Source organism: Fringilla coelebs (genome assembly GCF_963513975.1).
Source record: "Fringilla coelebs genome assembly, chromosome: 13".
NCBI lineage: Eukaryota > Metazoa > Chordata > Aves > Passeriformes > Fringillidae > Fringilla > Fringilla coelebs.
In genome coordinates this window covers 19,087,680-19,111,349 of record NC_140039.1, presented here as the reverse complement: position 1 = coordinate 19,111,349, position 23,670 = coordinate 19,087,680, and the positions used below count along the sequence as shown (strand labels likewise).

The window sequence follows — 23,670 nt, the reverse complement described above, 5'->3', positions numbered from 1 at the left end:
GTGCTGACCTGCCTGAAGCTCTGCTGAAACCAGTGCAGATTTATCAACAGCTTCAGTGGGAGCAGAGTTCAGCCCTTCCATGAGCACCAGGTTGTTTCCTTCTATAAAAGTGTTTGCAGGATCAAGGACTAAAACCCCATAAAAAGTTTGCAAGCTGTTCTCAAATTCTGCGGATCTGGTAGCAATTCATCTCTGTATACAAACGTAAATCAAAGGCAGGATAAAATCAAAGTGCCAGTAAAACAAATGCTACTTAGCAAACTTCAAGGCCTTACTTTTCAAACAAGGCCCTTTTTTTTTTTTCCTCTCTTAAATAAAAACAAATACAATCTAGATTTCAGTCTCAGAGGAAAGTGTAGAAGAAATCAGTGTTTTCTACCAGTATCTTTCCAAAATCTACTTTTTAGGAAATCTAATATTATGGATAAATTCTAGTGTTTCCATTAGAAGGTCAACCAGTTGAGCTGAAAACAGTTTGAACACACGCACTCCAGCAGCCAAACCTTAATATGCCTTAAACCACAACATTAATAATTGTGACATTGATATAGTACTCGATGGCCAAAGGTGATCAGCTCAGTAACACAGGCAGATGAACATTAGCAAAGTCTCTGTAGCCTAATAGTATTTCTTAAAAACCACTAAAGATTCCCCTTCAAATTGTAAAGACTGTGATCAATGGTAAGGTCAAAGTGCTAACAGGGACTCAACTGGCTGGTTGCTTTTTTGTTTGCCTTTTGATAGATATGTTTTAAAAGACCACAAAGGCACTGTTTCATTGACTGCAGCAGGAATGTCGAAAGTAAGAAAGCCATCAAGTCAGCCTTCTGGGTTTCTATGTCTATAAAATGTGCTTTGAATTTAAATCAGAAGCTCCTCATCTAAACTTTTATGGTCTATAACTGACTGGTTAGTGATTTGTAACAAGCAAACAAGACAAAAAAGGTGAAATAGCCAAGTTCGCAAGGAACCTCCAATGTAAATATCCATAGGAAGGAATTTATGCTGGCAGTATTGCTGAGGTGCCAAAATTGTATTCTCGGTTTTATCTCAACATTTGTCTTAAAATTGATGACTCAGAGGTAACTGCCATATATTGTCTGCTACAAAAATAAATAAATACCATTTCTTTTCTTTTGAAGTTTCCGTGCCACAAGTAAAGAGGAACTAAATCGTGAACTCCTATTTTATTATAAATTAAAAGTACATTCATTCTTCACGGAGGCCCAGCTAGAAGTCATTTCAGGCTCATAAAGGAAGAATAATGTCACTCCAGGATTCCCCAGCAGTGTTATGCATTAATATGTTTATTCAAACAAGTCTGTCCAGCTGTCAGACACAGCCCAAGCCAGGGAACTTTCTCACATTACAAAGGAGAACATTCTACATCAGAAAGGGGCCTGTTCCCTCCCATTTGACTTTCTGTCTTCACCCTCCCCAATATGCAACTTGTGTGTAGGTCTTTCTTTCCAAGAAAAGAACTGAACTCAACTGAATGGTTAGCTGAAAGTCAGTGAAGCTTGCAGATGAAAATTACATGAAATGTTTGCTACTGCTGAGAAATTTCCCTCTGATACTCTCACTCAGTCTTGGACAGAAATGAAGCATTCTTGTCAAAAGACTGAATGAGGACACCAAACTCGTTCAAAGAGCTTTTTGCCCACCCAGTGCACAGCTCCCAGTGTTCCCAACATGAAACCACAACAGCTGATCAGCAAAAGATGGACACACAGAGCACAAATAAAGTGCTTCAAGATCTGAAATTAATACTCCACTGCTTTTAGGAAACCAAGAGTAAAAGCTGAGTACCAGGGTTTCACTTTTGCTGTGCTTTGCTGCTTTGGTTGAAACTTTTCTTTCCCTTCTCCAATAATCTGTTTGCAAGGGGGGTGAGAGGCAACTCTGAACATGAGAATTGGAAAGCTCCATCACAGGCACTCTGCAATTTTTATTCCATCCTGGTTTACAAAGCGTTTCAAAGCATCTTTTATGTGAATATATTTCTTCTCTATGAAAACTCCTGCTCTGCAGGGAGCTGCACAGATCAGGAGCTTCTCAAGGCATGGCTGTGTCTGGGAATACAAAGAGCTGCAGCCTGAGCAGGCCTGCTTCAGGCAGTGATTGAATATGGAAAGGTTTAAAAAGCTTCACAGCTGTACTTTCTAACACAAATATTTGTGTGTTCTCTGTTTGGAACAAACGCAAAAGTGGTAAAACATTTCATCTGGCTCACAAGCCAGCACTGAAAAGTTGTCCTGCCTCAGCTCTCTGGAGGTTTCCAGCCTGGCCTCGGCACGTTGTGCTGTGTGAGAAAGGTCTGAGCTGTGGAGCTCTGCCCATGGGCTTGGCAGAGAGCCTGGCATCCTCCAAGTTATCTCACTGAGCCATCCCAAACCTCTTTTCATCAGGGTGGGAAACACTTCCCTTCAGCCTTCCCCAGCACCGCTGGGGATTAAAGCTGGTCAGCCTCTGTGGAATGACAGAGGATCCCCATCACAGAGCTGGGCTGCCACAGAAACCTCCAGGTAGAGTTCTGCTTCTCTAGAGCAGAGAATTTTGGAAGGAAAATCTGGCTTATAGCCTTTTCTCCTTTGAAAAGGGAAAGGGTGGGATTCTTTTCCATTTACCTATGTTGAAAACCACTTTGATATGAAAATACAAAAGTACAGATTACTTCCTTAGGTTCAAGAAAGCATGAAGAAGATTTTCCCTCCTGCTCTGGCAGGGTCAGTTGCCAAAAAGTAGCGAGAGAGCCTTATGCAGTATAAAAGAAAATAGATATTTATATTTATTTCTTTCCCTGACTTTCTTTTCTGCGTGAAACCTAGCAAAAGGAAGCACAAAAAAGGGAACCCTGCTGGTCAGGTATGGCAGAGGTCAGCACAGAAAAAAAAATCCACCACATTTTACAGAGAGAGGGAGAAGGACAGAGCACTTATCATGCAAGCTGTGGGTGAGGCTTTCTGAGTGACTGAACTATTCTTACCCACTGCTGTCATTTCAGATCTCTACTGCTCATTTCTGTCTTGTTAGAGAAAGGACTCTGATTTTTATAAATCTGCAGGCAGGCCATAATTCTAAATCAGCAGTACAATAATTCAATAATCCTCTGCAAATGAAGGATCTTCTGAGCTTATAGAGGTTAATTTACTATTATCACTTGCTCCTAATTCATTATGATGAGTGGTTGCAGGTATAATGTCACAGGGCATGTTCATTTCTTCTTGTCTTGCTGTAAATGCCAGATGGATTTCAGCAACCAGCTCTGTGAGCCCTCCTTGGCTCTGCATTTGATGAGGAGCCAATAATCTTTCAGACACTTCTCTTGCACAGACTATTTTGAAAGAGCATCCAAATCCTCCTTTGAACATCTCTCAAAATGTCACTTTTACCTGATCTGAAGAAGCAGATTTGAATTATCTGCGAGTGTAAAAATTGTCATGGATGGAATTTTCACCTTTATCCCACTAACCCAGCCCCAGCATTCCCACTCTGTGGGATAACCTCAGAGTGCCCCTGGCACTGCCCAGGAGGGCAGCCCCGAGACAGAAGTGTAAGAAATGCAAAGTCCTGTGGCATTGCAAACGCAGGAAGTTACACTTTTAAACTCCTCCAGGCCCATATTAATTTTCCTCTGTTTAATTAATTCCTGGTACAATTACTCAAGCTGCCATAATACCTGTGCTTGCAGGTGCCAGTTTTCTGTTTTCCCCTTTCATGTATCTCTGCATTACACAGACTTGCCTCTGAATATGGAAAATAACCTTTGCTTTGAAGACTCTGGTGTTGATTCTTCAACTCCAACTGGAATTGCACACTTTTATCTCTCAAATATTTCAAACCTTTATGATTATATTAAAACTTCACTGACGCAAAGACACACAGAAAGCAGCTGTTCCTAAGTTTAAGTTCATAAAATTATCATATTTGGGTAGCATCAAATCCACTTTCTCTCTTCCTACCAAGGACTAGAGGGATTGTACTCAAGAGTAAGTCTGTCAACTAATTACTCATAAAAATTCAGGTTCTAAGTACCTGCTCTATAAATTTTTTCTGCTCTAGCTTTTCTTGCTGCTTTATCTCTGTGTGTTTTTATACAACAGACAGCTTTTTTCCTTTCAAAATATATATTCAAAATATATAAATATATTTATACATATATAAATATTTATATATTTCTATTTATAGATGTAAAATATATATTTCAAAATAGATATTATTTAATTCACCAGATGATTTATTACCTTCCAGTATATCACAGGTGACATCTCAAATGGTACAAATTAAATATAAACAAACCTGTGCTTTATTTTTAATTATTATAGCCTTTATAGTTTTACACTGTTGGAAAACCACCCATTGTTAGTAAAAACATGTGGCAAGTAAGGATGCAAATAAAAGCTTGCTTCCTCTTTTCCTTCCACTCCAAGTGTTTGTAGTTACTCAGGATCTATTTAATCAATAACTAAAGTCACTATATAGTTCTGTTTGGTTTTGTGGGGGGTTTTTAACATTATATATATATTTTTTCAATGCCAGTATGATAAACAGTAGAATGAGCCCCACTGGAAATTTTTTGCCACGTTTTCAAGTGAATATAAAAGCATTCCTGAAGATAATGAAACTTTTTTGTTTAAGTTTGCAGGGAATATGGGAGTCGTTCTGGGTCTGAATTAGGCTCAGTCCACAAATTCCCACCTCACCCCCAGCTCACTCCAAGGGTAAATGCAGGATAAACCCATTGTCTGCAGTGACTTTCTGGAGGATCAGCTGAGATCAGAACAGAATCCACTTTGTCTCATCTTTCTTCTGAAGAATCTCCATCTCCTCTCTAGAAAGCTCCAAAGCTTTAGAAATGTGAAGAAAACCCCGCTATTAAAGCATTGTGTTCAAACCTTTAAGTAACAAAAGAGAGGGGGGGAAAAAAAGCACAGCAGTTCACCATGGATACTATTGATTGAAACCACTTAAATACCAGCTGAAATGTCACTGACATTTACAGCTACGCTTCTTTAGGGGGGAAAAAAAAAAGAAATTACACATGTTGACAAGTAAATAACACGAGATTGCTGATCTTGGCAGCTGTCAGCCAGACACACCAATAAATTATTCATATCAGCTTGTTTTATTGTCCTGCCCCTTCCAAATGGCACAGCAGCAGAGCTGCCAGGGAGAAGGAGCTGTGTTGTCAGGACTGGAATGGCAGGTCCAGGCGCTCACAGAAGGTGCAGGGTCTGTCCCAGGGCTGGGACAGCTCTCGGGTCCCTCTGTGTCCCTTTGCCTGCTCCCACTTTTCCATTTCAGCAGAGCCCAGATCTGCCTGGCCCGAGGAGGAGCAGGGCTTTGCCAAGCCTCACTCACTCCTCTCACCTGAGGAGGTACAAACACAGCTCCAGGGTAAAAACACACCTCTGCCCGTGCTGCAAACCCCTTCCTCCCCAGGCAGCATCCTCAGGACCAGCCCAGCAGCCACAATCCCTTGGTTGAACACCTTAAACCCCCAGGATTTCCCTCAGAGGCAAAAAGGCAGGACTGAAAGATGCCACAGGGATGGTCAGCAGCCAGGAACATCCCCCAGCCTGGGGCTATCTCCGTGGGTTTTACAGCCCTTCCTACCAGCCAGTGTCAAACACAGCAAAAAAAATTAATAACCCCCTGGAATTCCTCGTGGAAATAAAAAGCATAGAGGAAGAACATACATTTTTAAGATGGGTTAAATGTCTCTGAGATTAACAAGACCACCATGACCTGCTGAAAGCAAACACTTGCAAGATACTGAAATGCTCATTATGTTTCTGTTACCAATACCAAATGCTTTGCTGACGATATATTGATCTACAGTCACACTTTTGAGAAATTTATTAGATGACTTCATGAAAATTATACAATTTAAAGTAATAGAGTATTAGTTTTTTTTCTTAAAAGCCAGAGAATTACAGTGCTTATGAGGAAATATGTACCAGCTGTGACAAATATTGAAATCATCCTTTATAAGTATTGTAGCCTTTGAAGTCTTAGCACTACATGAAATATAGGTAATTTTTCTTCCTTAAGATCAATAAAAGGTCTATTTTCAAAATGACTTCCCATTGATTGAAGGGTCAAAAATGTCCCAGGTATTGATTGTCTGCATAGAATCACGTTTTGCTCAGTAAGTTAACCTCGTCTACAAGTGAAATCAAAAGACATCCACTATATCACTTAAACAAAATATTTTCATTGCATTTGAAAAATTGCTTCCATCAGTCACCAGTGTCTCACTGACAATATGTTTTCCTTTTTTTTTTTTTTTTTTTTAACCCCAGGAAGTGGATTTACACAGAGTGAACAGCCAGGACAAGCTTGGCCTCACTGTCTGTTACAGGACAGATGATGAAGATGACATGGGTATTTATGTGAGTGAGGTAAGATTGAGCTGCCTTCCATAGCATACCATTTGTCTTTCCAGCTGCATTGTTGGGCAGTTAAGACATTTATCCTCTGTTTGTACCGTGCTGGATAAACAGCCAAAATGCAGTAATTGGAAGAAATCTAATTATTTTCCTTTTCTCCAAACTGAGTGCAGTCCTGCTCCCACTGAAGTCAAATTTCATTATATTAACAATGTTCTATTTCAGATGATGCCTTCAGAGTATTTTCATGTATTCCCCCTTTAATTTTTTATTCTTGATTATTCCTGAAACAATATAAATTACAGAAAAGCCCACACACTTTTATTTGCAAACATCTGGGGCCCATTTCTCTCTCCTTGTCCCTTTCCATGAAAAAAGTAGCATTTTATACAGCAACGTTTTTTCACCATGCAGAGCCTTTTCAAATTAATTGCACCAATTTGGGGAAAGAAACTCATAATTAAATCTAAACCTTGCCATTGACATGCACCACCCAGGAAATAAGGGAAGGTGAACAGTGAGCTCCCAAACCTGCAGAGCACTCAGAGTTCTCTTATTTTGCAGATTGATCCCAACAGCATCGCAGCGAAGGACGGGCGGCTGAGGGAAGGGGATCGCATCATCCAGGTACCTGTGGGAAATGCTCCAGGTGTCCTAAACCCCAGAACTCTAGTGTCCTAAACCCCAGAACTCCAGTGTCCTAAACCCCAGAACTCCAGTGTCCTAAACCCCAGAATCCCAGTGTTCTAAATCCCAGAATTACACTGTCCTAAACCACAGAATTTCAGTGTTCTAAACCCCAGAATTACACTGTCCTAAACCACAGAATGTCAGTGTCCTAAACCCCAGAACTCCAGTGTCCTAAACCCTAGAACTCCAGTGTCCTAAACCCCGGAACTCCAGTGTCCTAAACCCCAGAATTCCAGTGTCCTAAACCCCAGAATTCCAGTGTCCTAAACCCCAGAATTTCAGTGTCCTAAGCCCCAGAACTCCAGTGTCCTAAACCCCAGAATGTCAGTGTCTTAAACCCCAGAACTCCAATGCCCTAAACCCCGGAACTCCAGTGTCCTAAACCTCAGAATTCCAGTGTCCTTAACCCCAGAATTTCAGTGTCCTAAACCCCAGAACTATGGTGTCTTAAACCCCAGAATTTCAGTGTCCTAAGCCCCAGAACTCCAGTGTCCTAAACCCTGTAACTCCAGTGTCCTAAGCCCCAGAACTCCACTGTCCTAAACCCCAGAACGCCATTCCCTGCCCTCCTACCAAGGCTCTGCACCATCCATGCCGGGGAGTGTAACACCATCACATCTCCAAACCACCACACTGCCAGCACCACTCTGCACAAGGCTGGGGATGTGTTTGTGGATCCATCCAGCTGAGCATTCCCATGGAGCTGGGCACAGCAGCACCCAGGGGCCCCTATGGAAACCCTTCATGGTGATGTTTTTTCTTTAAAGATCAATGGCATCGAGGTGCAGAACCGAGAGGAAGCTGTGGCGCTTCTCTCCAGTGAGGAGAGCAAGAATATCTCCTTGCTTGTGGCAAGACCAGAAATTCAGGTACAGTAGCAACAAAAAACCCTCACTTGAGTCTTAATTAAAGCAGGTGCTGTTTTGTAGAAAGCAATTCTTTCAAATTGTTTAACCTGTCTAAATCTACCAGATCTACCTAAAACCATATTATATACTTGGACTGCAAATATATATTTATGTGGTCTAAAATAATGGAATTCAGCAGTCGTGGTACTTACATATATATTTTATATTAAAATTCAATTTCTGAGACATTTGGTGATTTATTTGTGCTGCAGTGCTATTACAAACATCAGTGCAAGGGATTATGAATGGTTTCGAGCCACAGTTCTGAAGAACATGCTGAACTCTAATTCCTATAGCTATTGATTATTCATTCATTAAAACACCTATTATTTAGCCCTTCATACACAATCTCTTAAAGTACTTGAATACTGTCAAGAAGCCTCCTGAGCTGCAATAAAAGGTTGAACCAGATCCCTTTGTAGAGCAGGGATTAGCACAACAAAGGTGTAGAACAAACCGCCGGGAGCAGCATTGTTTGATCTGTCTCTGCTCCTGGTGTTGGGAGAGCAGCCCTTGCCAGTGCACCTGCAGACACCGGGTCAGGATCATCACTGTCCTCCTAGCCTGGATAGTTCTGATCTTTCCCGTGAGGATAATTGGGAATGGGGGTAAAAATGTCCTGTATACCTCAGCCAGATTGTCCTTCTGGAGTTTGATGCTGCCTCACAAGAGGCGTGTTCAAGCTTTGGGCTCTGGAGTGTTTTTTTACATCTGAATCAGGTTATGCACAAACCAAAAATGCCCCAACTCTTACAAGTATTTCCACGGATCAAAAGACTGAGTTTTTTCATATGTAGAGAGCTGCTGAAGATAAAACCCTGCTCTAGGAGATGGAGGCAGCTGTGGGAGGAGGTAGCACAGTCAATGCCCACACTTAGCACAAGGACAGGCTCCTTCCCAAGACACAGCAGCACTGTCACAGGAAGGAATCTCCTGAGATTTCCCAACCACTGTCCACAAAGAAAAGCAGTAATTTATGTCACTCTTCATTCTTTTGACAATGATTGGTTTGTTTTTTCCCCGCCTTTTCACACAGCTGGATGAAGGATGGATGGATGATGACAGAAACGATTTTCTGGATGACTTGCACATGGACATGTTAGAGGAACAGCACCACCAGGCAATGCAATTTACTGCCAGCATGCTTCAGCAGGTACTGCCCTTCTGGTGTGCAGGGCTGTCAAAATTCCCACTGCACTCAATATTCAATATTGAGCTTGGCTGAATATTCTTGGTGTCTCAAGTGACACTTGAGATGAAGGCAAAAGGACTTTCTGTAAAATCAAGATATTACATGGCTCTCCACAGCTTCATCTCAGGGACTAAGATGTTTTAAAATAGTACCTTTTGTGCTTTGCCCTTTCCAACAACATGATCACAATTCTGGGAAATCCCTTATCACTGTGGTCACTGAGAAGAGTACTGGGTGTGTGGTGGCTAGAGCAGGCAGAGAGGTGATTTACAGAATCTCCTATTTCATGTGTGTGCACAGACTGGAAATAGTCTCCCAAACCCTGGAAACCCAAATGGACAACTCAGGCAAATGACTGAAGACCTGTACAAGGGGGAAAAGCCTAAGAAAAAGTTTTTACATTACAAATTTTATGCAGGGCCAGAGATACAGGGCTTATATTCTCCATAATTCTGCTATGATTAAAGCAGTTTCTCAATTTTTGCCTAGACTTTTTTCCTAAAATTTTCTAGAACTCTGCATCCTCTGTGCCATCCCCATGTTGTTAGGAGTCATGCTCTCACTTAGGCACTGCAGGACAACTGGATATCGTTGTGCACCTAAATGGGAGCAGAAACATTTTGAAAATGTGACTTCTACCACTGTTGCTGCATTGGTGAAACCCAGACCTCAGGTTCTTCTGAAAAGGACATCCACAGCAGGCTGAGGGCTTGGCCACCTTTTCTCTGAGTTCTCAATAATACTATTTCCATATAGGACACACAAAGTGTAAAAAGTGACAGATTAGGTGAAATATTTTAAAATAAACACCTTGAAAGGTTTCACGTGCTTGCAATAATTTTTCTTTGTGTCCTGCTGTTTCTGTTGTTAGAAGAAGCACGAGGAGGATGGAGGCACCACAGACACAGCCACGATTTTGTCCAACCAGCACGAGAAGGACAGCGGCGTGGGGCGCACGGACGACAGCACTCGCAACGACGAGAGCTCCGAGCAGGAGAACAACGGGGACGATCACACCACCTCCTCCAACACCTTGGGGAGCCAGAAGAAGCTGACCTACAGCCACGACACCCTGGGAAGCGGGGACATGCAGTTCAGCAACGAGTCCTTCATCTCAGCCGACTGCACCGACGTCGACTTCCTCGGCATCCCCGTGGACGAGTGTGAGCGGTTCCGGGAGCTGCTGGAGCTGAAGTGCCAGGTGAAGTCTGCCAACCCCTACAGCCTGTACTACCATAACAGCACCCTGGAGATGAGCAAAAGCGACCAAGAGAGTGTGGACAGAGAGCTGGAGATGCTCAACGAGGAGCTGCGCAACATCGAGCTGGAGTGCCTGAACATCGTGCGGGCCCACAAAATGCAGCAGCTGAAGGAGCAGTACCGGGAGCCCTGGATGCTGCACAACAGCGGCTTCCGAAACTACAACACCAGCATTGACCTGCGCAGGCACGAGCTCTCAGACATCACCGAGCTGCCCGAGAAGTCCGACAAGGACAGCTCCAGTGCCTACAACACGGGCGAGAGCTGCCGCAGCACGCCGCTGACGCTGGAGATCTCCCCCGACAATTCCCTGCGCAGAACCGCCGAAGGCGTCGGCTGCCAAGGCAACGAGGGGGCAGTGGCCTATAATGTCTCCCAAAAGAATTTGTTTGCTGGCTCAGAGAGCCAAGAATCAGGTGCTGGTAAGTGCCACGCCTCTGCTAAAGATGCCGACCCTGGCAAGCAGCTGGAGAGCAAGGAGAGGAAAGGCAGCGACGGCAACAAAAGCCCCACTCACGGTCAGAAGCCCTCGGGCTCCTACGTGTCCCCCTACCACCACTCGCCCTACAAACACGCTCACATCCCTGCCCACGCCCAGCACTACCAGAGCTACATGCAGCTGATCCAGCAGAAATCCGCCGTGGAGTACGCCCAGAGCCAGATGAGCCTGGTGAGTATGTGCAAGGACTTGGCCTCGGGGCAGAGCGAGCCCAGGATGGAGTGGAAGGTCAAGGTCAGGAGCGACGGGACGCGCTACATCACCAAGAGGCCGGTGAGGGACAGGCTGCTGAGGGAAAGGGCCATAAAGATCAAGGAGGAGCGCAGTGGGATGACCACGGATGATGATGCCATCAGTGAGATGAAGATGGGCCGGTACTGGAGCAAGGAGGAGAGGAAGCAGCACTTGGTGAAAGCCAAGGAGCAGAGGAGGCGGCGGGAGTTCATGATGCAGAGCAGGTTAGAGTGCTTGAAGGAGCAGCAAGGTGCAGAGGAGAAGAAGGAGATGAACATCATTGAACTGAGCCACAAAAAAATGATGAAGAAGAGAAATAAAAAAATATTTGACAATTGGATGACGATCCAAGAACTGCTAACCCACGGAACAAAGTCACCGGACGGCACGCGGGTGTACAATTCCTTCCTGTCAGTGACTACTGTATAATCCATCCCCAGTGCTAAATTATGTACATAAAACACTACCAGTGGGGTAGGAATCCATGCCTCGTTCAATGTGGCAAGATTTTTGTATATAAGATACAGTCACTGAGTTTATAGTTCAAATACTGAACTCTACAGCCGTGGGTGCCAGGATCTCCATTCTGCAGTGGGGAGGAAGCTTGCCCATCTCCTTCAAAGGCAATATTAGCAGTGCTTTTTGGAGTACTGATTGTACTTTTTTACTTGTTACCTTTTACATGAAGTGTTTAAATATCAGAATTGTATTAACCATACTTACACAGGTAATTTGCTTAAACTATATTCATATTAAAAGGTACCCGTGCTTTTCTTTACCTAAAAAAAAAAAAAATGCAAGAAACCCACAAGAGCAACTGCACATATGTATTTTTGTTTGTGAAACCATATTTTGTGATATTATTTTGCTGTTGTTCACTTCTACACAGAGTGCTGTTTATCAATACTTAGCTCAAGGTTTAAACTCAGAATTAGAATCATTCTCTTGTAATATTTAACATTTATCAAACAGCGGTTTTTAGAGTTATGCTCAACATTTAAACATTTTTCTCTTTAAGGTTTCTGAAAGAAGTATAGAGGTTTCATCTGAAAAGCCTGAGGCCAAGTACACTATTATGCAGCTTTAAAGGATTTTAAAGCATGTTTGCAAATGTTGCAACCTATTGAAGAAACGTGCATGTACAGCTAATTTGTTTATATAAGACAGTTTGTGGAATTTGAAAAGCCCATGGTAGTAACTGTTTGCTTTATAGATTTGAATGTATTGAATTATAAAAGCAGTTTCATGAAATCATCATTAGCTACAAACGTTAACAAGTAAAATGAAGTCAAATAAATTATTGTTTTATATTTCAAACTACTTTAAATTCTTTTTATTCCCTTCTGGTTTCACCAACTAGAATATAATTTTATGGAGTGCAGCTCGTGTGCTGCAGAAATGCCTGGACAGCCACTGGAGCCAAACCTGAGGGAATAACTGGCATCCTGACTTTGGGGGGAATTTGGATTTGGGTTTTCTAGAGGGAAGAGACAAGGGAGAAGCACAAGGAATATCAAGAGTAAAATCAAGCAATGCCTATCTTCAGCTCACAAGGCATTTAAGGTGACTTGTAAGAAAGAAATAGAACTTCTGCTCTCCTGCTTTGCTTTGGTTTGTGGTTTCTTTGTGGTGTATAAACCCCACCTACAGCCTTCAGTGGGGCTTTGCATTAAAACCAGACAATATATAAATTAAAGCATATAAAAACTAAAGCAAATAGATATACAAATTAAAGGAGATGGTGAAAAAATAACAGAGGTGTCAATGAGATATGACATTGCTTTCTGTGTTTTCTATTTCTGATTAAGAATTCCGATATAAATTGGAATATTCTGCCGGATTAAGTGATGTAGAATCACTATGAATAGTTCCCAGATTCTCCATGCCCTCTCCCTTTTTCCTTGAAAACTTGCTCCCAAACCCTCAAAGTTTTTCTTCTGGACTTTTCTGTCTTAACTCAAATGAGCAAAAATTGCAATCTTAGTGATAGAAGTGCAAAGCTGGAAGGGGAGAGATTAGCAGCTTCTTGTGCCTATTTTCTCTGTCATTGAGAAGCCAACAGCAGATTTGTCCAGGTTTTTTTCTGCTCCCTCTGTGGACTAGCACTGAATTCCATGAAATGTGTCTGCCACACTCCACAGTGAACTTCTGTATGCCTGGAAATGCCCCTCCAGCCCATGTAATCTGGCATTCTTGTCAATGAGCCTCTGCAAATTTATCTTCAAGCTGTATTTTCCTTGGGGATAAAGAGCCAGTCCTGCTATAGTCTGTGGCAGGTTTCTCTTTTGACTTTGTTGGAGCTGGGGTTTCACCTGACGTGCACCAGCTGTTACCATCACCAGTGGCAGAGTGGGAAAAACACCAGATTTTCACACACTGCTGTCAGGGTAAGACATTTGCCATCTCTGTCTCAAATCTCACCCTGAGTTCATCTTCTGTTCATCCCAGCTGCAGGTGTGAGAGCCACAGCAAAGTGCTGCCCTCCTCAAGGCCTCACAGTCAGGAGTGCAGAGCTGTGATTAGTGTGGAATAACAGTCCTTAAACCAGGCGTGGAAAGACAGCTAAACCACCTCTAGTCTGCCTGGAAAGATTAGAGGAAGATTGGAAATGTTCTAATGAGGAATAATTATTATCAAGCTGCTCCTCATAAAAACAGACTCCTTTGGAACAACCTCACATGTCCCTGTTCCTTTAGGCACCAGGGACATCGATGCTGAGCATTTTGTGCATTGGGTAGCAGCAGGAATGTGGTTGGGAATTCAGTGTGATGTGCAGGAATTACAACAAAGCATCCACAGTATAAAATTTACATTCATTAATGTTGAAATAAAATTATTGGCCAAGAATTACTCTCACACCTTTGAGTTTTTCCCTGCTAAACACTTGTTATTTTGGACAGTTAAAAATCACCTCTCTCCTTTAGCACTAGGATTTATTAATTAGCATCAGTTCACAGAATCCACCCGTTATCCTGGAAATCTGAACAAAAGCTTTACAAACTGCAGATTTTCCTTTTCCTTTTGCAGTTGTCATCCCACTTCTCATTGCCCTATCAAAGTACTTAATGAGGTGTTGAAAAGGGAGATTTGGGCTCTTTTTATTGCTTGCAAGGAAACATTGGAAATTACCATAATGTTAATCCAAACTTGACATTACAGAGCAATGAATCCAACTAAAAGCAGCCTTGGATACCTAAGAGGAAATATTTCACCCAACAGTTTTTCTAAAAATGACATTGGAGTGCATAAAAGATAACACTGGAAATTGTGCTGTTATCTAAAGCACCTCTCATACCAGAAATCTCCAGGCAGCAGCAGAGGTTTTGTCCCTGGGGTACCACAGGCTGTACCCAAAACCCAACACACTCCACCACAGCCACCCTCCTGTGGGACAGCGTGGTGGGTTGGTCCTGCCTGGACACAGCTTCATCTCCAGAGTCCTGCAGAGATCAGCACTGGGAGATGTGCTCCTTCCACTGGGCATGCTCGTTCCAACTGGTTTTTGAAGTTCATTTAAACCTGGAAGTATAAAACTTCATACCCAGCTTCCTCCTCGGCCACTTCACTGAGCATCACCTCAAGCCTGAGTGCAAAACCATCCCAGAATAATAAGTGTGCAGGGAGAGATCCTAAACACACCAAGAGGGAGCAAGGAATTGCCAAGCTCGGAGGTTTAACCAGAACGTGTGTGTGCAGCTCCTGGAGATTCTCCCAGAGCCCTTGCACATTCCTGCTGCTGCAGGCACGACATTGTCATCCATTGTCCCTGCTCCTGCCATGGCAACACCTCAGCCCCATCCCCTGAGAACCCATCCCACCAGAGGTGACAAGGGGACACCCTGGATACAGGTTGGTGCAGAATGTGGCTGCAAACAGGCTCTGTGTCAAACTGGGGTCAGCTTCCCTGAGCTGCACAGCGTCTCCCAGATGTAAAAATCTATAAAAATGTAAAATACTTCTTTGCAAATCGGGTTGGAAGCGGCATGGAACCGCCCGGTTTAGATGTGCACTGAGATGGGAAAGCCTTGAACCAAACCTAACAGCATTTTTTTGTAAATTAAGAGAACTTGCACAGTAGGGATGGCAAATAAAATGAGGTAAGACTACATATTGCCTAGGGACTACTGGTTGGAGAACTAATTAGGATTATAAACTGAAAGTATGTAAATTAACCAAATATAATTATCTGCTAGTGGCCTTTGGAAATAGGTTACCGGATACTTGTTAGCAAAATTGCTCAAATGCCTGGAAGCCATACAAAGCAAGCCATAAGCAATTTAAATTCCTCTCTTTGTTTTATTTTTCGATTGTTTTAAAGCAGTTTTTGTATTAAGGATTTATTGGAACATAAACTAATTAGAAAACTCAAAAACCAAAAGCAAGGCAGAGACTGACACAGCAGATGCTGCACCTCCATCCCAAGGCCCTCGGTTTTATTGGATGTGAATTGCTGGATGTGACAAAATAGCAAAGATTCTGCTGGGGTTTCATGAGAGCAGCTCTGTGAGCTCCCAGCCAGAGCTGAGCTGGGAGGGTGGTGGTTCCTGCACCTCAGCCACGCAGGGTTCCTGTGGAGATGTGTTCTCTGTCTGAGTGCAAACGTGCAGAATGAGCCTCCCTTTCCCCCAGGGCTCTGCAGTGGCACAAACCCCAGGTTTGTGTTTCTGTGGGGAGATCTCACCATCAGATCATGTCTGCAGAGCCACAGGATTGGCCACTGGACAAAGCTGAGGGTGGTGCAGACAGGGGGGTGTATTTAACATTATGAAATAGAAGGGGTCACAAAGAAAGGGGAGCTGAGCTGATTTCCTGCTCAAGCAGGAGGGCTGTAATGCACAAGCCTGCCACAAAGCCCACTTCTGGAGCTGAACCACTCCAAGCAGCCCCAGAGGATTTGGAACACTCTATTAACTTGCACAGTTAATTACCCTGCACTGTACAGAAGTATCTGAAGGGACAGGCCATCACAGCACAACTGCATTCCCTGCTGCTCACCACCCCTCCCACAGCCCTTCTAATGGTCACTGCTTGGGAAAAACCCCTCCTGCAGCCCTGCTAGAACACTGCCACCCCAACCCCTGCCCTCCTCCAGAAGCTCCAGGGCATCTGTGCAAAGGGAATTGTGCAGCTGCTGCAGAACTGACCACGAAGTGGGTTCACAGTCAGCAAGCACTGCTCAGTGCTCTTGGGTCTAAAGCTTCTTGCTGGAATCCTAAAATGCCCAAAAATGCTAGAAACATCCTCACTCCTACAGCATAACAAATGCAATTGCCTGCTCTGAGAACTAGGTAGAGAACAAAACCCAAAATTAATTAAAAAGCCACGTGTCTATTCTACTGGAGTCAATCTGCCAGTTTTGAATGCTCTGAATTAAAAGTTTACCTGATTTCTTTTACCTAAATTTGTACCTCAGCATTGTGGATCTAAGTGCATAACTGCAATGCTTTTTACTGATCAAAATGAGAACAAGGTTCTACCAGTTTCCTGTGAACAACTGTCATCTTCTGACACAGAATGTTTCTTACAGGAGATTTAATCAAATCAATTAATAATGACTTGGCAACAATGCTCCAATTAGGGTTTTAATTTACAAAAGTGTAATGCCAATAGCATTAAAAAAAAAATCAGTGGAGCCAAATCAGTGGAGCCAGTGCCCAAATAAACATCTGGGCTGATATCATTTCTCCCTTCCATGCAAAATCAAAGTAATTTTAAAAAGATAGCTACATTTTTCCAGAATCTTCTTCAATCACCTCTAAGAACCATCAAGTTAAAGCAAGCCCCAACAGCCCCTTCCTTTCTCCCAGCAGATGATGTTGGCTTTAGGTCACACTTCTTGCACCCTGCTTGCATCTCTCTCCCCCTTCTGGGAAAACTGAGCCAGCTAAGCCAGAACAGGATCAGAAAGAATAATCCCCACAGCTTCCCAGAGTTGGGTGTGGGCCCAGCTATGACTGGGGATCAATTACATGTGCAGGAAATTACACATGTAACACACAGAACAAGAGCCAAGTCTGGCTCTGCTTATGTGTTTTGATTTTGTCTTTAGTTCTTCAGGACCAAAAAAGGACTTAGTCCATCTCGCTCACAACACGAGAAGCACATAATATCCCCAAAGGACTGAAAATGTCTTCATTTCCACAGCATGAAAAGATTAAATGGCTTGCTCTGGAAGCCAGGCAGGAGATCCTGTTATAAAGCAAAGCCCAAAGAATGGCACTTGCCCAGCAACAAGGGCTGGGCTCAAACTGCTGACAAATCCCAAAGTGCACAAGTGCAAGGAGGCACCACAGCTTGTGTGGCTGGCTCAGGGACTGCTCCTCTGGCCAGGACACAACACTTGGGCTGTCCTTTCAAATCAGTTTGCCAGGGAGGAGCTTTAAAGGTAATTTCTTTGACAATCCATCCTTTTTATGTGAAGCAACTGCAGGACCATGCTACAGGGAGCCCCATTAGCTGAGAATAAGAACTCCTCTGTAAAAGTGAACTTCTGGTGACCTTCCCTCAAAGAAAATACTTTATCATATTGGAGTGGGGGCCTCCCAGGTGTCGTGGCGAGGCTCCATTGTCCCGATTAGGAGGGCTAGCTTTGATTTTCCATAATCCATCCTCAGGCTTAGCCAGCCTTTGTTAGCTTTGAATGCCATAAACAAAGGCTCCCCAAAAGGCAAATCCAGCTATAATTGTTTAATAAAAGTAAATCAAAAGGCTGCAAATTGAAGGCACCCAAGGTTTATGGAATTGCTGCTTTGCCCCAGTTCAGTGTAAGCACCCAAAATTTATATTCCTTCAGGCTCGAGGGATCAACCCAAATAAAAGCAGTAAGGTCACATCCAAATCATTTCCTCAAGAAACATGACTTGTTTACACCATAAAATCCAGCAAGCACAGATGCAAAACGTAACAAAACACAAAAGCAAGCTTACAAAGCTGTTCCAGAAACACCTGTGTGCTCTGCTGTATTTGAGCTCCCAAACTGAGCTCAAGCACTGCATGATTGGTAATGAGCTGATGAGCCTTTCTCAGTATTTCCATTCCAAAGCCATGAGAAACTGTCTCTAGTGAGGAAAGACTGACCCTTTCTGTACCTACAGCTACAGAGCTTTCTCCTGTGTCAGTGTTTTCCAATGAGGCTGAGAGGTTCTGATTCATCTATTCTTTCCAGGAGTCTTCGCAGGGATCCCTGCACATCTGCATTTGAGAGAAATCGAGGCTGGGAGGGACCTCTGGAGATCCTCTGGCTGCATTCACCACCCAAACATGGCATTAGGAAGGATTGTTAAACACAATAGAAACAAACCAGGTGCTGCAGGATGCAGCTTCAAGGCAAACCCCAAAGGGACAATGACCCAGACACTAAAATGGGTCTAACAGCTTCAGCACAGGCTCTCTCTCCTCCCCAGGCATTTTCTGACAGACACTACAGCGTGTCCTTCCCATCCTGCTCTTGCAGGCCTTTTCATTTAGGACCCCAATTCCAGATTTCCTAAAGGCTGACAGAGGCTCAGGTTTAGCCAGGTGACCTGGGTGGCCCCTGGCACATGGCACATGAACAGAGCCCTTTGGGTCCTGGGCTGCTAAGGGGCAGTGACAGTCCCTGTCCCCTCTGGTGACCCAAGCACAGCTGGTCCATGAGGTCAGGAGTGGGAATATGGCTCTAACCTCACCCTGCAAAATAGCACAGCCCTAAAAGTGGTCAGGTGTGAGAAGAGAAGCAGCTGTACCAGACTCACCCTTGATACACCAGATCTGGCAGATGGTTTTGTATTTGCCCCCTTAAAATCCCTGCACTGGGAGCAGCACACACCACACACCCAGAGGATGCAGAAGGTTCTGCTCCTTCAGGCAAGTGCACAACAGCATCCTTTGAATTATTCAGGCTGGGGAAGAAGTCACATTATTAAGAAAAAGTAATAACTACCACACAACACATCTGCCTGTGTTTGCAAGTCACTCGTGTGCCAGCTCTTCTCCTCCCTGAGTCCCAGGGCAGTTTCTAAGTCCTTTATCTGAGCACAAATGACATCAGTCCTGCAGTGGAAGCTTTGCTTGATGCTCTGAGAGAAGGAGCCAACCTTGAAGAGAAGTAGCTTCACTCATCAGCATTAATAGCTCACATATCAAACACTCACAAGGAAGGAACAAAACCAAAGCTAGCAAACCCTCTCACCCTGTTTCACAGTAATGCAGCATCTGTCGTTTTCAAAACTAAGTCAGAATAAATGTGGCAATTTCATTTGCCTGCATGTGGCTGTTGATGAGCGTGGAGAAATATTTCCAGATTAAATGGGTGAACATCCATGTGGCTAAAGTAGTACAAATAGGGCCAGGCACAGCTGGTACTTTGTCTCCTGACATGGAGATTAGTGCCATCAGCAGGGGCACAGGAGCCCAAAATGTAGTAATTCTGCTAAATAACAAGTGCCTGCCAAAGAGATTGTGTATTCCCAGCACAGCCCTAAACCTCAAGTCATCACCAACATCTGAGGCAGCAAGGGTGCCTTAACAATGCAGCTCAGGTTTTCATCCTCTCCAGAGCTGGAGCAGGGGACCTGCTTCTGGCTGAGGCTGCCCAGGTGCCACCCCACAAAGAGCAGCAATAGACCCCAGCAAAGGACTCAGAATATTCCCCTGAAACTCTGCCAGCAGCCCCTTAAACCCCTCTCACTTTCCTGGCTGATCAGTTTGGGTGACAACAACCATTTGTTAAAAAACCCAGGAACACAAGAGTTCCAAGCTCAGAGACCAAGCGTATCACTCCTCTGAAAAAAATACTAAAATGTTTTTTTTAGATCCATTTGGATCAAATTATGAATTTTCACTCCAACAGCAGTCAAACACAGGCAGCACTTCTCTGTGTAAGCTAAGTCAGTTCTCTTTGGAGACAGACACGAGGGAGAGCTCATGTTCCTGAGGCCCTCGGACATAAATAGTTGTGGCAAGTCAAAGGGATGCTCTGCTCAGGGAGAGGCACCCTGTCCCTCTCTCCAGAGGTGGAAGGACTTCCCAAAGCAATTCATGCCCAATAGGGGGTTAGAAATGAGCACCCCCAGTGAGAAGAGAGCACAGCCAGAGGCAGTAACTGCAGGGCTTTCACAGACCCTGGGTTTCTCTGTGGGAACCTTCCTGGTCCTGGGCCAGCCTGGAGCTTGTCCTGTGGGAGGTCTCACCCAGAAGGACAGACAAACCCTGAAGACTGGCAGACTGGGCTGAGCTGTGGAGAGGAATTCAGGCAGGACAGGAGGTGAGCAGCTGAGCAAACAGCAGCACTGAGCAGAGCATCTGCAGTTGTGTCACCAGCCACTGTTTGCTCCTCCCGGCACACATGTGGTCAAAAATGCTGATTTAGACACTGGCACAAAGCCCTCACTCTCACAGACCCCCACCTACCACCAAACTATTCTTTGCCAGAATTAATGAGGGCTGACCTACAGCACTGCTTTGGAGATGGTTCCAGAAGCATCTCCTGAACAGCATGGCTGGAGAGGAAAGTCTGGATTATGTGAGTTTGAGGTTTGCCCCAGGGCTGAGCCCTCACCCCAGGGTGTGATGCAAACAGGACAAATACAAAGTGAGCCTTGAGGTGCTGGTTTGTCACCCTGATTCTTTAATTTTTCTGATCCTTCTGATGTTTACATTATTGAAACGAACTTTCTCACACACTTTATCAAAAGAACTCATTGTTTTGCATTCTTTTATGGAGGAGGAGAAATGTGATGGACTGTTGGTTTGTCCAGCGTCACTGGAGAGGTGGCACTGTCACCCTCCAACCCACTGTCACTTTTGGACATCTGTAAATGTTGGAGTCAGAAATTAAGCCCTCTCTTTTACCCTTGTGAAGGGCTGCGTGTCCGTGTCGTGTTATTTTGGGTCCTACAGGGGCACTGGTTCAGGTGAGGAAGCAGCAAATGCACACAGAGAGGGAGATGGGAAATGCAGCCACTCCTGGTTCCTCTCTGTGGGTTACTGTGAGCATTTAGCAGCTTTCAAAGAATAACACCTTACTGGAAATAGAAATCAAACTTGTTCTGAAGCTGCTAAACATGCTGCTGCTGGAGAGAAATACAATTAGATTTATATAAAGACTTTTTTTTAAGGATGCTTTTTTTTTTTGATAGTCACATGAAATATTAGAGGCTGAAATAAATCCTAAAATTCTCTGACACAGAATTATGCTATTTAAGGATTAGCCTGGATTATTTGCAGAAAGCTGGGAAAACCCAGCAAAAGTCTCTGCCAACAGCTGACTGGTTCTGAAGGGGGAGATCTGAAAGAGCGTTGGTACTCTTTGTAAACTTATATTCTGAAATACAGTGTGTAAACAGGAATTTAAACACGGAGTGTGAAATGCTTGGGAGTCCTCAGAAGTTGGTTCAAAACTCACCAGAGGCAGTGGGGATTTGATCAGGCCTCTGAAGGAGGATCCTCCCCACCATGCCTATCAGAACCTGGCACCACCACAAGAACCAGCACAGCTCCAACCAGATCAGGATTTGATCTGGAATGTCTTGCTGGTTATTTCACACCGAAGGAAGCCAGACATCCTCTAGCAGAAGATGAATGATTTATACCCATGAAGTCACCACCTCAATCACTCCTACCCTGACAAGTCTCAGCCAAGGCTTTGTTTGCTTATTGGCCATCTTTAATGGATGAGTTGGCTCCATCAGCTCATTGTCTTCCTACACACCCACCTGGAAAGAGGCCAAATTATTGACAGCACAGGGGCCTCCCATGCAGAGGAGAAGCTCATGGGTAGGGCCCCTCTGGGGGAATTTGCCAGGCAAAACCAAACACAGAGAAGGAAAAAGCTTCTCTGCAAAGATTTCCCATTGGAGAAAAACTCCATTTTCCTCCTAAAAATGTGACCCAGGGGATATTTACAGTCAGAGCTGGGCTGGGCACCACCAGGGCCAGCTGCAAGCACAGCCTCAAGTCCTCTCTGCTCCAATTCCTACTCAGGGTGCTGCTTTTGCTCAGCACAGGAACAGAATTCCTCTGCTCTGTAGTGTGGGTCTGTCCCAAACAAGGAAGGGAAGAAAGAGAAAGTCAAGGAAAGGGAAAGGGAAAGGGAAAGGGAAAGGGAAAGGGAAAGGGAAAGGGAAAGGGAAAGGGAAAGGGAAAGGGAAAGGGAAAGGGAAAGGGAAAGGGAAAGGGAAAGGGAAAGGGAAAGGGAAAGGAAGGAAAGGAAAAGGGAAAGGGAAAGGGAAAGGGAAAGGGAAAGGGAAAGGGAAAGGGAAAGGGAAAGGGAAAGGGAAAGGGAAAGGGAAAGGGAAAGGGAAAGGGAAAGGGAAAGGGAAAGGGAAAGGAAGGAAAGGGAAAGGGAAAGGGAAAGGGAAAGGGAAAGGGAAAGGGAAAGGGAAAGGGAAAGGGAAAGGGAAAGGGAAAGGGAAAGGGAAAGGGAAAGGGAAAGGGAAAGGGAAAGGAAGGAAAGGGAAAGGGAAAGGAAAAGGGAAAGGGAAAGGGAAAGGGAAAGGGAAAGGGAAAGGGAAAGAAGGGAAAGGGAAAGAAGGGAAAGGTAGGAATGGAAGGGAAAGGAAGGAATGGAAGGAATGGAAGGGAAAGGAAGGGGAGGAAGGAAAGATTATGGTGCTGCTGTTGTGTGACCAGGGAGAAAATGACCAGTTCTGCCTAATAGCTGATCTCAGTCTCTGAGGGTTTTTTTTTTTTTTGCTTTTATGGCTCTCTGTCTGCTTCGTGCCAGTGTGAGCTACAAACCATAACTTTAATAGCTTCAACCAAAGAGTTATGATAATATCAGACACTGTGGATGATGAGCAAATAACAGCAAGAATGTAATGAAAGGTATATATTTATGTCCTTGCTATTAAACCCAAAGCTATAAACATTGACAGCCCTAAGAGTAGCAGTTTCTATTGTCATTGATTAATGCCTTGTTTTGAAGAACAAGGAGAAGGTTAAACCAAGAAAGAAACAGAGAGAATTCTTTCTGTCTTTGCTTCTCTCAATCTGAAAAATTGGCTATTTTAGGTGAACCTGCATTCCTGAAGCATTTTCATAGAAGGCAAAATGCCCTGCAGTGGAGCTGCAGTCAGAGGGATGTTCCAGGGCCTTTGAGTCCCAGCACAATGCACATGTTACAGCACTAATTAACAAGGAGTGTGCTCACTAATGTGCACATTTCACATTTGTTCTTGGGCCCTCTCCATCAGCATAACTCTCAGCTGACAGGGCAGCCATAACCACCCTCCTCTGCAAAGCAGGATTCCTTTAACTCTTCAACAACTATCGCCTCAAAGATCTTCAGGACAGCCAGCCCAGCCAAATCAATGCAAAAACTTGGTAATTAATGTAATTAATCCTGACAGTTACTGATTTGAAGGGAATCTTCTGCCCATAATGGCAACAGGGGTGCAGATAATGGCTCAAAACTTAGAGGACTCTTCCATGTCTGCCACAACCTGGAAGACAAAGGCTCTGCACCTGGCTCCAGCCAGGGTATTGTTTTCCCACCTGGCTCTGGGATTCTGTTTA

The 23,670-nt window shown here is 44.1% G+C and overlaps 1 protein-coding gene across 2 annotated transcripts in view; it reads left to right on the top strand.

Annotated features, from left to right (window-relative positions):
• The window catches only part of PDZRN3 (PDZ domain containing ring finger 3), a gene marked incomplete at its 5' end in the record, with an annotated part of 128,638 nt that extends 116,255 nt beyond the window's left edge, over nucleotides 1-12,383 (top strand). For both annotated transcript variants that reach the window (XM_084214356.1, XM_084214357.1), the window contains 5 exons: nucleotides 6,306-6,404; nucleotides 6,957-7,019; nucleotides 7,850-7,951; nucleotides 9,027-9,143; nucleotides 10,054-12,383. In XM_084214356.1, the coding sequence (XP_084070482.1) occupies nucleotides 6,306-6,404; nucleotides 6,957-7,019; nucleotides 7,850-7,951; nucleotides 9,027-9,143; nucleotides 10,054-11,604 (1,932 nt within the window). In that variant the 3' untranslated portion in view covers nucleotides 11,605-12,383. The remainder of the gene's footprint in view (nucleotides 1-6,305; nucleotides 6,405-6,956; nucleotides 7,020-7,849; nucleotides 7,952-9,026; nucleotides 9,144-10,053) is intronic.
• Nucleotides 12,384-23,670: the final 11,287 nt, after the last annotated feature.